Here is a 15,716-nt window from a genome sequence, read left to right on the forward strand (position 1 = left end):
CAGGGGGTGCCTGACGATTCGGTTCCCGCTGGCAGGACGCAGGGCGCCGTGCGGGCAGGGAGGCTGGCCTCCTCCACGACCGGCTGCTGGAGATGACTGTCCCGCTCAGCTCCCTCCTGGGCTGCTGTTCGGGAGGACTCCGAGCCGCTTTTGAGCGCGCAGGGAGCTCTACCCGCCCCGCCGCGGGACGCCCGCCTGAGGCGCCTGAGGGAGCGTGGGCACCCGCCCGCCGAGGCGCAGCGGGGTCGCGAGGCGAGGCGAGGCGCGGGCGAGGCGCGCGCAGCGTTCATTGCCATGCCAGCACAGCGGGGCGCGCGGCGGGCCCCCCGGCCGCTGGCCCCGCCCACGCCGCCGCCCTGGCGGCCCCGCCGCACTACAGCTCCCGGCAGCCCCCGCGCCGCGCCGTGACTCGGCTGGGGCGACGGCGGCGCCGGCCGGGATGGAGTGAGGGGGTGCGCGGCGGAGAGAGCGCAGCCCACCGAGCTCCGGCCCCCTCCCCCCTTGCTCTCTCTCTGGCCCGGGTCTATGCGGCCCCCCAGAGACCATGGGATCCAGGATCAAGTGAGTGCCCCCCGGAGCTCTCCAGCCCCGCTTGCAGGCCCTCAGGAAAGCGGGAGGGCTCTGGAGAGCGAGAAGGGGACTTCCCCGCCCTCCTTGTGAGGCCGCGCGGGCCAGACCCCGGCCGAGCCTCCAGGCCTCGGGGAAGGGCGAGAGAGGGGGAGGAAGAGGGGGACGAGCGCTTCCCGCCCGCTGGCCGGGGAGACGGCCGGGTAGAGGCCCCGAGCCGCCCAGCCCCCGCTCGGCGGCGGTACCCGCGGCGGGGCGCGCCCCGGCCCTGCCCTGAGGAGGGGCGGAGGGCGCCGCTTCCCGCCCTCAGCCCCAGCCCTGGGCTCTCTCCCGGTCCGCAGTTCCCCGTGTGGTAGCGCGCAGGGTCAAGGCTGCGAGGGCACTTCGAAGGCTCGGGGTGCAGGCCTGGAAGGCTGGGGCTGCTGGAGTGGGAAGGTGTGCGGTGCCAGCGTTGGTGCCGTCTGTCGGGGGTGTGGTGGGGTCGGGAGAGCTCAGAGCCCCCTCGTCCAGGTTGGGGCGTGCTAAAGGAAAGTGGCTGTGATGTCTTGGAAGTGCACTAGTTAGGTGATTTGAGGGAAGTGGTGCAAGTGATTAATATGTTGGGCCTGCAGCTCCATGCGCTCAATATTCTCCTTCAATATTCTTTAAATTTTCATAAAACTGGGGGTTGATTTATTGGTAAGCCCTGTTGGTGTGTTTGGTATTGACACATTAAAGATCTCAGTTCATTCATATGCTATTTCAGGCAAATGCCAGGCTCCTCTGAGACAGGTAGAGGTGTAATAAAGCTATCGCCAAGCAGGGAGTGACATCTTTGTGCACGAGAGGTGTGTGATAGAGCGGAGAGATCCAGTTAGTCGGTATTTTATTCAGCACTTTCAGCAGGTGCTGTTGAGCAATTGCTCTTTCTTCTTGAACACAGTGTTCTTCAAGATTACACAGTTCTTTAACTTTTCACCTCTTTTGTTTAACTTGAATATGTGACTGGAGGAGATGTAGTTTGTGGCGTTCTTAGTGTGATGACACATCTTCATGTTCCCAAGCCCATAGGCTGGATAGGCATAAAGGTGTGTCTATCCAGCCAGGTGTTTTAGGAAAATGTAGGCGGATAGTGACAGCTTGTAATGATAGTGTGGAGGTGATTGTGTTGGTTCCAGAAAGTAACGTACCTTCCTTGGAGGATACTGTGGGGATGATTTGTGCACTGTTTTTTGACATATGGGTTCTCAACTGTTGCTACAAGAAAAAATCAAAGACTGAGGAACTAGTTAAAACTCTTAGCTTACATTCAAATACAGCTAGAATTTAAAATCATTACTATTTTGATAGCAGAGCAGGCTATATCTGTAACTTGTACCTTTGGATCTTGCACTGGTCGCCCTTGCTTGGGTCACTTCAAGATTATGATCTGAAAGGACTTAGTCTACCTTAAATCTACTAAAAGGGTTATGCTCACTTAAAATGTAGTTTCTTTTTTGTGTACATATTGAATCCACAAGCTGTGATTACCATCTCTGAGTTTTTGATTGCTGATTTGACCTTTAATGGCTTTGCGTACACTTTGCTGGATGTGAATGCAATCACTCAGATGAGAGCTTCAACTGGAAATCTCACTGGTATCAGTGAGGAGATGTAGCAGTTAGAAGTATTTATGACAGCCACTGGACTTCAGGACTTTTTCTGTCCAAAGTCTTGCAGTGTGAATGTGTCTTTCAAGATTACAGACAAAGCCCATGTTTTTCTCTGTCACCAGGAAAACACAGGTGATAACCCCATGCAAGCATTACTTCTCATTCCTCTTGTACTTTGTGAGAAAGCATTTTGTCCATTGTATGATTAAGCAACTTTGTCTTGAGCTATAATTAATAAATCGCTTTTTTTCCACTTTGGACAGAACACTGTGCCTGAGTAAGGACAAAATTTCAAAACAGTCTTGAAGTATATAAAGAATGAGAGAGCCTACCTGAGTAACAGGCTTTTCTGAGCTGGATGTTTAATCCAGCAAAGATTTTCAAGTTGATTAGTAGCTCCTATTATTGGGGTGGGCAGGAGTGTGAATGAGAACTGTTTTATAATTGGGTATGCTGAGGCATGCTTCCTTCAGTGGTGTCGCCAATATGTGTTGGAGCCCTCGCAAAAATCCAGTAGTCTGATCTCTTGCTTCTTGCTATAGACTGGTGATTATGAGAGATATTAAATGCCTTGATATGTGATCACTTGCACGTGCTATGGTATACTCCTAATGAAACCTGGACATATATGTCAACTGTATTTTTGATATTTCACTCAAGTGAAAGAAATCAAGAAATCACTAGCAATCCCGTAAACTTTTGGCTTCTGTATAGCTGCAGGCGAGAAAAAAAGGTAAGTTGAGTATTGGGTTACACCATTGCGTTAAGCTTCCTGTTGGAGCGTGTCACGCACTACTTGCAAGGCACTCTGTGCCAGCAAGGTAATGTAAAATAGGAATCTAGTTAACCTGGCTGCTATAATTTCTTGGTAACTTTCAGTACTCAAGACTTTACAAGAGAGAAGGGATTTATTTGGGTTTTTTTTGTTTAAATAACATGTTGATATCAGTCTATTCAACAGAATTGCATTGCACTGTTAAAAAAAGTTGGCACGTTCCTTTCCAGAGGTGGTTGAATTTCAGTGGTGACGGAAGAGAACCCTGATACTAATCAGGGAATGCTTTCAGATATTTAACATAGATTGCTATATACTGAAATCTACCTAGGGCGTACCAGGCAGAAAAAGTTAAATATATGGAAATAAACCAGGGTTTGAGGTGCAGTTTCTGAATTGAATTAACAGTTACAGTTTTCTGCTAATATTTTTCTGCAGGAGTTGAGCTACTAAGTCTTGTTAGGAGACAACTAATTATCAGGCAGTGTCAGGCTCCTCTCTTATGCCTCAATTTTTAAGTAGAATGCTACTTTCTTTTATGAGTGCTATTACATTTTCCTATGTGTACAAAAAAAATGCTACTGACAATTTAAACAGGCTTTAGGTACTGAAGGCATCTACTTCCATACGTACAGCTTCAGAGAAAGACTTTGTTTAGTTTTGTTCTGCACAAATCTCTTGCAGTTTTGCAGTAACTAATAATTTTCATTGTAAAAGGTACATAAATATTTAAAATAAGATATTACTTCAGTGTGAAGTAGAATTTCTTACGGATTGCTTTGATACTAAAGCTATTCCTACATCAGAAACTTGAAGTAATTCATACAACTAGCAGTTATCACAAAAGCATTCCTTTCTCATAGAGCTCCTTCCTAAATTCCTGTTTACAAAAAAGTACTGCATTTCCTTCTGAAGTTATCCAATGTGTTCTGGTACGTGTGTCCTATGTATTTTTTTTTTTAATTGCATCTGGATGTTCATTTGATAACTGACCGTGGGCCTTTAAGTGATTATTGGAAGGAAAGAAAACTTTGTGTGTGTGTGTGTTTAAGGTTATAATGCTGTGGATGATTTTGGTGGGTTGAGGTTTCAGTACAATGCACAGGTGGTATTAGATGTCTACAGGTTATTTTAATAGCCATAAAAATGGACTGCAAAATATACATATTATGATGCATATTTATGCTATATTTGCAAACTATATGAACTCTCATAGTGGTTTGTTTGCTTAATTCCACTGAAAAGTTATAAAACATGCAGAATTCAACAATGACTTCATTCTCATACCTAGGTGCTAGCTTGTTGAATGCAGCCTTTAATACTAAGTTTCTGACCTGGCAAAGCTACTTTAATTTCACTGTTCATAGAAATAAGTGGACATTTGTCATGGAATATTAAAATACAAAATGTGATGTCTTTTTGTCTGAAAGTTTTGGTATATAGTATGTGCTCTTGCCAGCTGTGTTATACAGTGTTTTCACTATTGAACACAGACTCTAACATAATACTAAAAAGGTGTTTGTTATTTTATCCATTAGCTGTAAAAATATTATAAAATTTATAAACTTTTAATTAAGGAAACAGGGTGCTAAAAATAAAGACATAAACAAGGAGGGTAAGATAAGGCTGGACAGCAATATATATGAAAGGAATAATACGTTTCTGGTGTTCTGTGGGTATCATTTCATCCTCGTCCTTTACTGTGGTTGTAGGAATGTAGCTAAGAATCTCAATATGTGAAGCAGATTATATGCAGCAACTCTAAGTAGCACAGAGAGAATTATACAAGTGTGTTTTATACTGCACAATACTGGTTAACTTGTTGATTTTTAGAATTCTCTTAACTTATGCATGTAGTTTTCTGAAAAATGAGTACTTAAGACAAATCAGTTGGGAACTGATGGCAAATTAAATTAACTTTAATTGAATTGTGAACCATTCTTGCTCCTGAGAGCTGCTCTGTAAAGCCGTAGAGTGTGATCCTATGCTACTGAAACCAATGGTAGCTTTTCTGTTGATTTAAATAGGTGTGGGGTTTGGCTTAGAGCCACTTGAGTTATACTAAGTGGGCCTGTGGCATGGTTAGAAATGTTTTGTTTAATCCCTTTTTGTGTTAAAGTAGGATTTAAAATAATAGAAGTTCTCTAAAGAGTAGGCTGAACTCCTTGACATGTTTGGTTTGAGATGCTGGGTAAGATTAATATATATATATTTTTTAATTATTCAGGTAGGAATTCTAGCATATATATACACATATGTGGGTTTTGTCATTATTTTCATCTTTAGCTGTAAGGGAGCTAACAAAATTCACAAGTTAATTATACCTCAGCAATTCTCTAATGTTAGATAGTTTACATTAACACATAGGAGACAGTATTATCACTATGCAAGCAGCCATAAATATAGAGCAGTAATTATGCAGTTTTGATTCTTGGTTTTAACCAGAAAGTCTAAGAATAAAATGTCACATGTTCAGACTTACAAAATGCTTATTTCAGTAACCAAACAATTACAGTCTAGTGTGTGATTCTATTTAATCTCATAAAAAAATTTGGAGAAGCTAAAATTGTTAGTAAGGAATTTAACTCAAAATATTCTTTCTTATATAATCACTCGCTGCCTTTATATGCTCCTTATGAAATGTAATTCCAGAGCTTCACTTACATAGTTGTATTAGTAAGAACTGAAAATGTATGCTAGATTTTTTTTTTGTTTGATTTTTTTGTTGTTGGGTTGTTTTTTTTAAAAAAAACCTTACTCTAGCAAAGTACGTATCTTTCCTCAAGCTTCATTTACATTCTGTAGCTGAATCTGGTCTCATTTTTGATGATTGCACCTATTTCCTTATTTTGCATGCATCCGGCAGCTTTCTGGATTTAATACTCCGGAATCTCATGAGGTGAAACCTCGTGCATTTGTAATATTCTTCAGCATGGCCTTTTACTGACAAAGAGATAGAAATATTTTGATAGGTATTAAAGAGGGGAACTGTCTTAATCCTAAATACAGCCTGTTAAGTTTTCCAGTAATGTATGTGTAAAATGACTTTGCATCCTCTTGACTGCAGCTTCTTTTTTTTTCTCCCCCCTTCCTTTTTCCTGAGCAAATAGGTGTCATGAAGTTGAACCCAAGGGTCACAGTAATGAAAATGTGAATCTGGCTTTTGTCCCATGTTGGGTGATGTGACTGTTACCAGTTTAGTGAAAGAGCATGAAGGATTTTTTTTCCCTGAAAAAAATCCCTGTATCTAGCACAAAGGTGATTTACTTTCTCATTGGAAAGTAAAGGTGAAATAAAAAGAACTTGCTTTTGCAAGTTGCACATGTAATCAAAATTATTATTGTGGCCAAGAACTGAAATAACTGTTGTTTCTCTATCTGAGGAACATTCTGAAAAGTGATATAAAAGGTATGGTTTTATTTTTCTGATGAAGTTCTGAATGATAGGCCTGTGATGTTTTAGTATCTAGAAATGCAGACTAGTCACAACAATTGAACTGACTTTTAAGGTTCTGCATGCTTGATTTCTATTGTTTTGATTCTTTCTTTTTCCTCTGTAGAGGTTTGTTAAGACACCCTGTTCATGTTCGCTCATCTGAGCTTCAGCCATACCTTGTCACATACTAGTAAGGCAGAAAGATCTGATGTGAAATCATCCCCGACTATAAAACAAGAAATGTAGTTTATCAAGTTGTCATTGTAATGTATGCATTCTTAGAACCCTTTTTGACTGTGTAACTGGAAGTACACATAAAAAAAATTCTTAATGTGCTAAATACTTTTTTTTTTTTTGTTTCTCCCTCTCCCCTCCTTTCAGACAAAATCCGGAAACTACCTTTGAAGTGTATGCAGAAGTAACCTATTCAGGAGTCAGTTGCACTGGGAAAGGTACTGTTCTGCACTGTAGTTCTACCTATTTATTGACTAAAAGTATTCTTAAGAATCATGTATTGTGAGATCACAAGGTATATTTAATAATATAGTGTTCTAGCTTTTAAAGATATCTTAATCACTGATTCTGTAGAATCTTACAGTTAGGACTAATAATGAGAAATTCTTGCCTCTGTCCCCAATTGTGGGCAACTTTCTGATTTCTTTGACTGTTTTACCTGTTTTGTCTTATAAAATAGAAATAACTTACTTCATTAGATTGAAAAAGTAAATGCATTTTCAGATTTGTATTTGCTGCTCATGTAAGGATGGGTAGTTTTAAACCAAAAAATACTCTACAGCTTCTTGTTTGGAATTTATTCTTACTTCTTCCTTACTTTCTACAGAAGTATTTTTATTGGTTCCCAGAATTCTTCCTTTGAGCAAATGATTTTATCTAGAAATAAGGCGTAAACACAGCTTATGATTTGATTAACTGTTTTTACCAAACATTGTTCTCAAGCCATGATCATACCAGAATTTCTCTGTAATACTATTTCTGGCAAGTATTTCTGTATATATGCTAGAGAAGTCTCATAATTGCTGAAACCAATGTTAAGTATATTTGTGAATTTTTGATTGCACTTTTTTCTGACCCTGAGGAACTTGATCAAATAAGCACGAAAAGCAAAGGCTGAAATTCGTAATCCCAGAATTTAGTTCAAGAAAGTATTACTTCAGTCCTAAGAATGTTACGAAAAAGGAGGGATGTCAAAATTGAATAATTCTGGTTAGTCAACATATACTGATACTGAAGTAATAGGTTTTTATATCTTTTATTAAATGATCATGTGTGTATTGTGTATATGGTATAATGAACCAGTAGAAAAGTTTTTGTATTATATTTTATTGAATGGAAAGTCAGTTGTCTCCTTTCATATCTGTATTTGTTTGTTACAATCAGCAAAAGTCAAATACCTGCAACTCTTTCCTTTACCACCACAGCCTCCGTGGGAGTTGTAACTGGAATACAGTTTTGGCTTGTCCTACTGCTATATGCCATCACGACTATTTGATGTAACTGCAGGAGCCCTTTTAATAACTAGTCTTTGTTTCTGCACATCTGACCTGGATTCTAGTGCCAGAAAATCTGAACAAATTTGACCATAAACATTACATTGTACAGTACTAGTGTCTGGGTATAATCTTCTCTTTGAAGTTTGTTTGCATCCCCCTGGAGGGATTAATTCCCTGCTGTGGGAAGGTGGGTTAAAAAGCACGGAAACTACTTTACAGGTTTTTAATTGGAGAATTTAGTATACATTTTGTTCTATAAACCAACTGATTCTGTGGGAGTTTCACTTAGTTGTGTTTTTGTTGTATGCACTTGTAGGTGCAAAATCTTCAGAAATATTTTTAGTGAGTAAAAAAAAGTTTTATTGTTTTTATGACTCATATTCTGAAGTTATTGGTTCTCTCTGAATAATCTTCTAAAAGATTGTTTCCCAACCATATTTTTTCTTATATTTAAGAGGTGCCTGTTATTCTCAGAGGTCTTAGATTTGTGTATTCCCAAATATTCTGTCCTGTTCTAAGTGAAGTTTGTGTTTGGTTCTCCACAGCATTAACTATATTTAACAGCTATGCTGTATCCCAGGTAAATCATCATTCTAGAAATGTAGACCTAGACACCTATATGTAGTCTTTTCTACTTCTTACTTCTTGGCCGGCTGTTCTATGCCAGAAAGCCGAGAATATATATAAACTTTTTTTTTTTCATTTTTGTAATCAGGGAACATATGTTACATGACAAGGAGCAGTTACTATTAAGAAAAGCTAAATGTATAAAAGGTGTATGAGGGGCAAATTCAGGCATGTTTAAAAAACTATTTCTTCCTGTGTAATGGATCTCAAAATTAACTAAGACAACTGTTTTTGAAATTCTGGGTCTAGTATAATAGTGCTGTTTATCACTTAGAATGCTTTTAATTCTTATATTGATAGTCTGACATGGTCTTGAGGAGGATGTATTGCTTCAGAGCTGTAACAGTTCTAGTGCATGAGATTGTCTGGCTTGTGGGATGGTAAAATATGCCTCTCTTTTGTTTTATTCAAAAGTTTGTGTAGCTGTTGTGTTTTGACCCCAGCCAGCAACTAAGCACCACTCAGCTGCTCACTCACTCCCCTGCAGTGGGATGAGGCAGAGAATTTGAAGAGTAAAAGTGAGAAAGTAGCGAAGGATGTTTTCCATGTGACTGTTAAATACCAACTGACAGTAAAGGTTTTAGTATATTTTGTAGCTCACTTGGCAGATGATTGTACATTCAAGTAGCTTTACTGCTTGTGTAATTGTTAACAATCTAGCGTTAAATGTCTATTTGGTCAATAACTTTTGAAATTAATGAAAACAGTATTATCCATTGACTATCATATAGAATGATAGAATCATTTGGGTTGGAAAAGACCTTTAAGATCATAGAGTCCAACCATTAACCCAGCACTGTCAAGCCTACCGCTAAACCATGTCCCTAATCACCATGTCTACACATCTTTTAAACACCTCCAGGGATGGTGACTCTACCACCTCCCTGGGTAGCCCCTCTTGATACAGAAGGCTCCCTCTTAGTTACCAAGACAGCTGACTGCAGAAGGAAAAAAAAATCTGTTCTGGGCTTCAAGAAAGACATCAGTAAACTGGAACAAGTTCAATGAAGGACCACCAAGATGGTGAGTGAGCTAGAGCACTTGCACTGTGAGGAGAGATTGAGAGTACTGGGTTTGTTCAGCCTGGAGAAGACTTCAGGGAACATGAATAGCAGCCTTCCATACCTATGAGGAGTTCATCAAGATGAGATATCCAGGCTCTTCACAGTGATGTGTGGCAGGACAAGAGGCAATGTCTGAATCAACACTGAATCGAGGGATTCTAACTGAGTATCGGGAGTGTCTTCACTGTGAGGACATCAAGTATTGGACCAGGTCACTCAGAGAGGTTGTGCGATCTGCATGCTTGGAGGTTTTCAAGACCTGACTAGATCACAGCCTGAACAACCTGGTCTGACCTCACACCTGGCCCTTCTTTGAGCAGGAAGTTGGACTAGAGATCTCCTGAGGTCCCTTCCAGCCTGAATTATCCTGTGATCCTAAGATTTGATTCCTAGAAACGTGTCAGGAACATCTGGAGGATGTTTTGTACTCTTAATATGGTATGAAGAGAAAACTTGATCGAAACCAAAGAAGTTGAAAAAGAAAACATTGTTTTATTCCAGTCCAGGCAGAGCTCTTGCCAAACCACAGTGAAATGTGTGAACTGTGAAAGGAAATGATCACTGGTTCACCTCAGCTGTGGTCTCGCTGTCCTTTCTCCTTTAGATTGTTCAGAAATAATGATCATCTGTGCTCAGCATTGGTGACTTGTGTATTTCTGGCATGTGAAGGCTTTGCTATGTCGTACAATTCCAGCATTCAGTTGTATCTAAAAGCTGTGCTTGCGCTTTTCTTTCCTTACAGTCATAGATCTTATTTGGGGACTTACGGATTTTTCTTAATGGGCCACTTGATTTAAATGTGGTAACTTTATTTTGAGAACTGTGAAACAAGACAGCTGCAACTGTGACTAGCAACATTAATATGAGTAATTGTTATTAAGAAGATATTTCCTTAAGAGAAGACAGTTACCAGATCAGTTTTTTGTCTTATGATTGTGATTTCTGTGGAAGCTGGGAATTTCCCTTAGCTAATTGAATCTCAGTTACTGTGTGCGTGGTTTGTTATTTTTTTTTTAAAGAACATTTGACTTCCTAAAATTGAATGAAAATACAAAAACGCTTTTATCTTAACTTTGTTACCACTTTTTTTGAATTATTTTTTTATTGGGATGTCTGGAATTCAGAATTTCTTCACTTGATATTTCAATGGTGCATTTGTCAACGTTCTACTATTTAGTTTCATCAGATAGCACTGTTCTTTTGTCCATAACCTCTTCTGATAAAGTGTTGGTTCCTTCTCACCAAAGGTCTAGGGCACCAAAATAGAGTAGAAGGAATGCAGTCTGCATCTTTACAGTGACAATACATGGAAGTTACCTAGTGAGAAATCTGTGGTGTGTGTGTCAAGTATAAGTATGTCAAGCATAGGGACTTTGCAAGTCTAATGCTTCTCACCAACTCCCACACGCTTATTCTGGAAGAAAGGAAAAAATAATCATGGTTTTAATTAAAAAATGGAATATTGTTATAGGGAAAATATTGTCTAAAACTTATAGTGTTAATACTTTTGATTCTTTCCTTTGTAGTATCAGATAGATACTGGGTGAGGACTGTGACTCAGAGGAAGAGGTGTAGTTCTGAGGCTGATACAGAAGCCTGGCTAATAGGCTGGCTTAGGTTAGTCTTAATGGGTACATTTTGCGCAGTGGTGTAGTTGAGATGGAGTAAGATTCCAATGCTGTACAGATGGGCACAACAAAGTTAACTCTTTGTCAAGTATGCCTGGTGACTTTGGCTTTCAACCATTCCAGGTTGTTAGGACCTAAAAAAATCTGATTACTAAGAAAAAATCCAATTCACTTATAAGGCTTTAATATTCTGTAGCCTCTGTGTGGGGTTTTTGTCTTTGCCTTTATAGATTTTAGTGTTGTGTGATTTTTGACAGTAGGAAAACTTCTAACTTTCCTTATCACCTAGATAAGGCCATCTGCCTTGCTAAATCCAGGTGTGTTGCTTTAAAAAAAAAAAACAAAACCCACTGCAACCAAACAAAAAGTTTTTAGATTTATCATTAAAAAAACCCACTGCAACCAAACAAAAAGTTTTTAGATTTATCATTATTATTTTATAGGTTTCACTATATGAGTTAACCTTGCTTCAGGAATTAAATAAACTAGAGCCTCAAGATTCATAGATAGAAGGGAATTATAATACAGTTTATTGCCCAGCGGATACAAGTAATACGTACTGGACATCATCTACAATTGTGTTAGTTCTTCTTTTCTGCTGTGATACTTAATTACTTAAATGTGACTTGGGAGAAGTGAGTAGATGTACTTTTTTGTTGACACTAAAGTGATTACTGTAGCACTTCTGAACGCTACATGCAAGGTTTAAGGTCTACCATTGTTTCTGTTCGCATACTGCTTTATGTTATATTATGTTTCACTGTTCACCCTGGTTTAAGAAAAATGTTTAAAACCAAACTTTGTATTCAGTGTTTTCTGTGTGCAATACCAAAAGCTTTGCAGGAGGAGATGTCTGTGCTGTTTGTGTAATCACTGATGTAGCTGGTGCTTCTCAAATTCAAGAAGCTAAAAGGGTACCCATTTAATTCTCAGCTGGAAATGCTGAGTTTTCTGCTGTTAGGGCAGTGTGTGTCTATAAAATAGCACATTCCTAAGTAAATAATGTTGGACATTCTATATGGAAGCTACAGATTACAGTTTTATTTTAATAACTTTTGATAAGTCTGTGTCTTTGGTGCATGATCTTTTCTCATTCATTGGAATTGTTACATGCAGAGGATAATTTGAGAGCCAAATAGATGCTTTAAAAAAAATACTACTATTTTACTGGATTTGTTTTCCTATTTTTAAACTTCATGTAAAGGAAGAGAAAATGCATTTTATGAGATTGTGAAGTCCTAATGTAGGGCTTGTGTATTTGTCATGGCATCTCATAATAGTAAAACTACACAGAAATTGAGGTAGTAAATTACAAAGAACTTGTATTGTTTCTTTTACAAATTATAACTGCTTAAGTTAGCTTAAGCATTTCTAGAAATGCAGTTCTGTACTATTGACATATTCTATGCTTAAAGTGCATTGGAACTAGATTTCCTTTTTTTTATAACCTCAGCTAAAAAATTGTTAGGGGGTTTGGTTTTTTTTTAAGGTGCAGAAGTCAAAAGAATCTAGCAATTTTAGTATAAATACCTATATAAAGAAAGTGAAAGCATACTAACTGCTTAAGAAATCTTTCTTTTACTTTTCAAAGAGCTTTAACGAATGATCTGCAGCAGTTGTAATGTCATAAAAATATGATGTCACAAATTTAAGGGTTTTGCTGGACCTCAGCCAAAGATCGTCTCTTGTTAGATGAGGCTGTGAGGAGAATTGTAGTCTAACTGTCAAACTGTTCCATGTAGAAAAAGAGAATTTGTTAAAGTAACTGATCAAAATAGTATCTAAAGTTGTGAGCATTTACTTTCAAATGTTCATAGAGTAAGATACCTCCCTGCACCCTTGTCTGGGAGGACGCAGCATGCTTTTGTATGGGGTTTTTGTGTTCTTGCCAAAGCAGACATTATAAAAGTATGTCAAATCTGTAGTTTTACCATGTAGTGTGCCAAAAGGCCTTTCTCTCCAAGGACCTCATCTTTCATCTTTTTGTGAGTGTAGCATAAATTCTTGCTGTGTGTTCAAGGAAAAAGCTAAAATGGTTTAGTACAGCTAAAGGATTTCTTTCTTCTTAAAAAAAAAAACCAAAACCAAAACCCAAACCCAACCAAAAATCCATGGTAAGTTAGAAGCCTAAATGCGATAGCATGGACAAAGTGTAAGTGTGTTAGAGTTTAACAAATGTTCACTGGATTAGTAAAGGAAATGTAGTTTATACTACTTCTTTTATGACAGAATTTAAAAGGTCTTGCTGTAAGACTTGCCATGTGCTTCTTTCTTTTCTCAAAAACATACCACTAGGTTGAAAAGGGAGATGAATCTTAGAAGGAAACTATTAACTCTGAGGTAGTTTATCATTGTTTGAGAGAAAGGATGAAATTTGCATTTGAATCGGCTCTGAGAGTAGCATGTACTACTAATCTTGTTCCTACTAGAAGCTTGTGAGTAGTTTAAGTACTTCCTTCTTTACTTTTCATGTTCTAGCCTTGTGTTGTAATAGCTCTTTCCCTCCCTCCCCCCCTCCCCCCAGTAGATCACAAATGTTATAACTTAAACTAATAGAAGTCCTTAACTCTACTGGGGGAAGTCACGATGTGCTTGGGCCCTAAAATTATTCTACAGTTGTCACTATGGTTTCCATGATAAGGCTTTTGCAGATAGAGAGAACTAGCAGGTTTCTGTCTCTGCAAAATAGACATACTGCTAACTCCTTACCATTGTCTTTTTATCATATGATAGATACAACAGATATATAGATATATCTATTATCATAGATAATAGAGCAGTACCTCCATATAGATGAAGCATTTTCTTGAACATAAGCAAAGTTACTGGAGTAGGATTAACTTAAGAGTTGGTCATTCAAAAGTTTATAAACCTTACCTGTGTACCTCTCAGAAAACCTTTTTTTTTTTTTAAGTGAAAACGTTTTATTGGCTGATGTCTGCCTGTTCTGTATTGAGAAATAGATAACATACTGAAGATTAGGAATAACAAAGGAAGAGTAAAATTCAGGTCTCTTCCCTTTAAATAAGAGCTTTCTGTTGAGTATGTGCTGTAACTCAGGTATCACAAGTTTTCCAATCCCATCTTTATGGTATTATGTTGCTACACCTAATTTACTAAAGCAGGATTGGAAAAGTAACTGAATCTAAGTAGATAGGTAGTATTTGGAAATTCTAATTCTCCTAAGCTGCTGCTTTGTTTTTCTGTTTTGATTTGATCACTTTTCTTCTAAGTACAAACAAGATGGAAGACTTTTACAAAGAATTTAGTAGGACTGCAGCGCCAGGTCAGGTAAGTAGCGCTGTCTGAACTGTTTTGTTTGAACGGAGTTCAGAGTTTGGCTTTTACATTGTAAATGAAATACTCCATTTGAAGAGAAACTCACTTTATGAAAAAAATATTAAATCTGTCATATTGCAAGTCATCATAAATTTTATCTAGCACACTTTTTTAGGTGTGTTCTTACTGATGGTACTCAATTGAAGAAACCCCCCAAATGTTAGTTTATATCAAGTATAACTGAATACTCTTCAATTTCTGTAAGTTATTTTGTGGGAAGAGATCTGTTTGTCCTTTTTGCTTCATTCCTTAACTACTTCTGTCTACAGTCTTTTCCATTTCACAAGTATTTACTAATCTGTACTATATTGCTGCTGCTGGTGCTGTTTAACTAGACAGAAAAATTCAGCACAGAAAGTCTCACTCACAAGACTTTAAACTTTTGTTGATTTATATTTTTTTAAAGGAGCTTGACATCTTCATCAAGTTCACAGTGGGCCTGCTTTGTTTGCTTTCTCTTGAATGCTTGATAAGATTTTTCTTCTATTGTTTTGTGCAGCAAGGACAGAACTTGCCATGGCTGAGGTGGTTTTTTTGTATATCCACAATATGGTCATTGTCTGCTGCTGAATAATTGTGACTGCTTTTTGTACAACCAGAACTAAGGCTTTGGCTGTGAACAGATTCCTTCTTAGCGTGAAAAGAGACTAATCCATGTAAATACAGCCCCAAAATAAAGCTTTACAGAAAAAGGGAAAGGCTGCTAAGCAGGAGGGCAGAGGTCAGCAATTTAACCTTTAACCTAACAAATAAGAAGCATGAAAGTTCCTGAATTGGTTTACAAAGGCAAGCTCCTGTGATCTGTCAGTTTTTCTTTTCATGATAGAGTTGGGTGAGAAAACTGACTGACAGCTAGTGCCTTTTTAACTGCAGGTTGAAATTAACTGCTAAACTGAAACTTTTTTAGGGAGGTGTTTTTTTAGTGATTTTAACAAATTATTTTCTTTCTCTAGCTGTACTTAGTTTTCCTTGAATTTATAGAAGAGTTTGAATGGTTGTTCTTTTTAAAGAGTTCTTGAAAGACTCGATTTAATACCAAATACTACTGAAACATTTAATATTTTAGCTTTTGAGCCATTTAAGAATTTGATGAAGCACTTGATGCTATTAACTCTCTGTTGATGTGCTCCTTTAAGAGT

At 38.4% G+C, this 15,716-nt stretch overlaps 1 protein-coding gene across 5 annotated transcripts in view; it reads left to right on the forward strand.

The window, feature by feature from the left end:
* Window positions 1-401: 401 nt before the first annotated feature.
* The window catches only part of DENND1A (DENN domain containing 1A), a 216,845-nt gene continuing 201,530 nt past the window's right edge, over window positions 402-15,716 (forward strand). For 4 of the 5 annotated variants that reach the window (XM_027809324.2, XM_027809326.2, XM_027809325.2 and 1 more), the window contains exons 1-2: window positions 402-561; window positions 6,790-6,860. In XM_027809324.2, the coding sequence (XP_027665125.2) occupies window positions 545-561; window positions 6,790-6,860 (88 nt within the window). In that variant the 5' untranslated portion in view covers window positions 402-544. The remainder of the gene's footprint in view (window positions 562-6,789; window positions 6,861-15,716) is intronic. The other variant, XM_055720292.1, reaches the window with a different exon arrangement.

The sequence above is a fragment of the Falco cherrug genome, chromosome 9 (genome assembly GCF_023634085.1).
Source record: "Falco cherrug isolate bFalChe1 chromosome 9, bFalChe1.pri, whole genome shotgun sequence".
NCBI lineage: Eukaryota > Metazoa > Chordata > Aves > Falconiformes > Falconidae > Falco > Falco cherrug.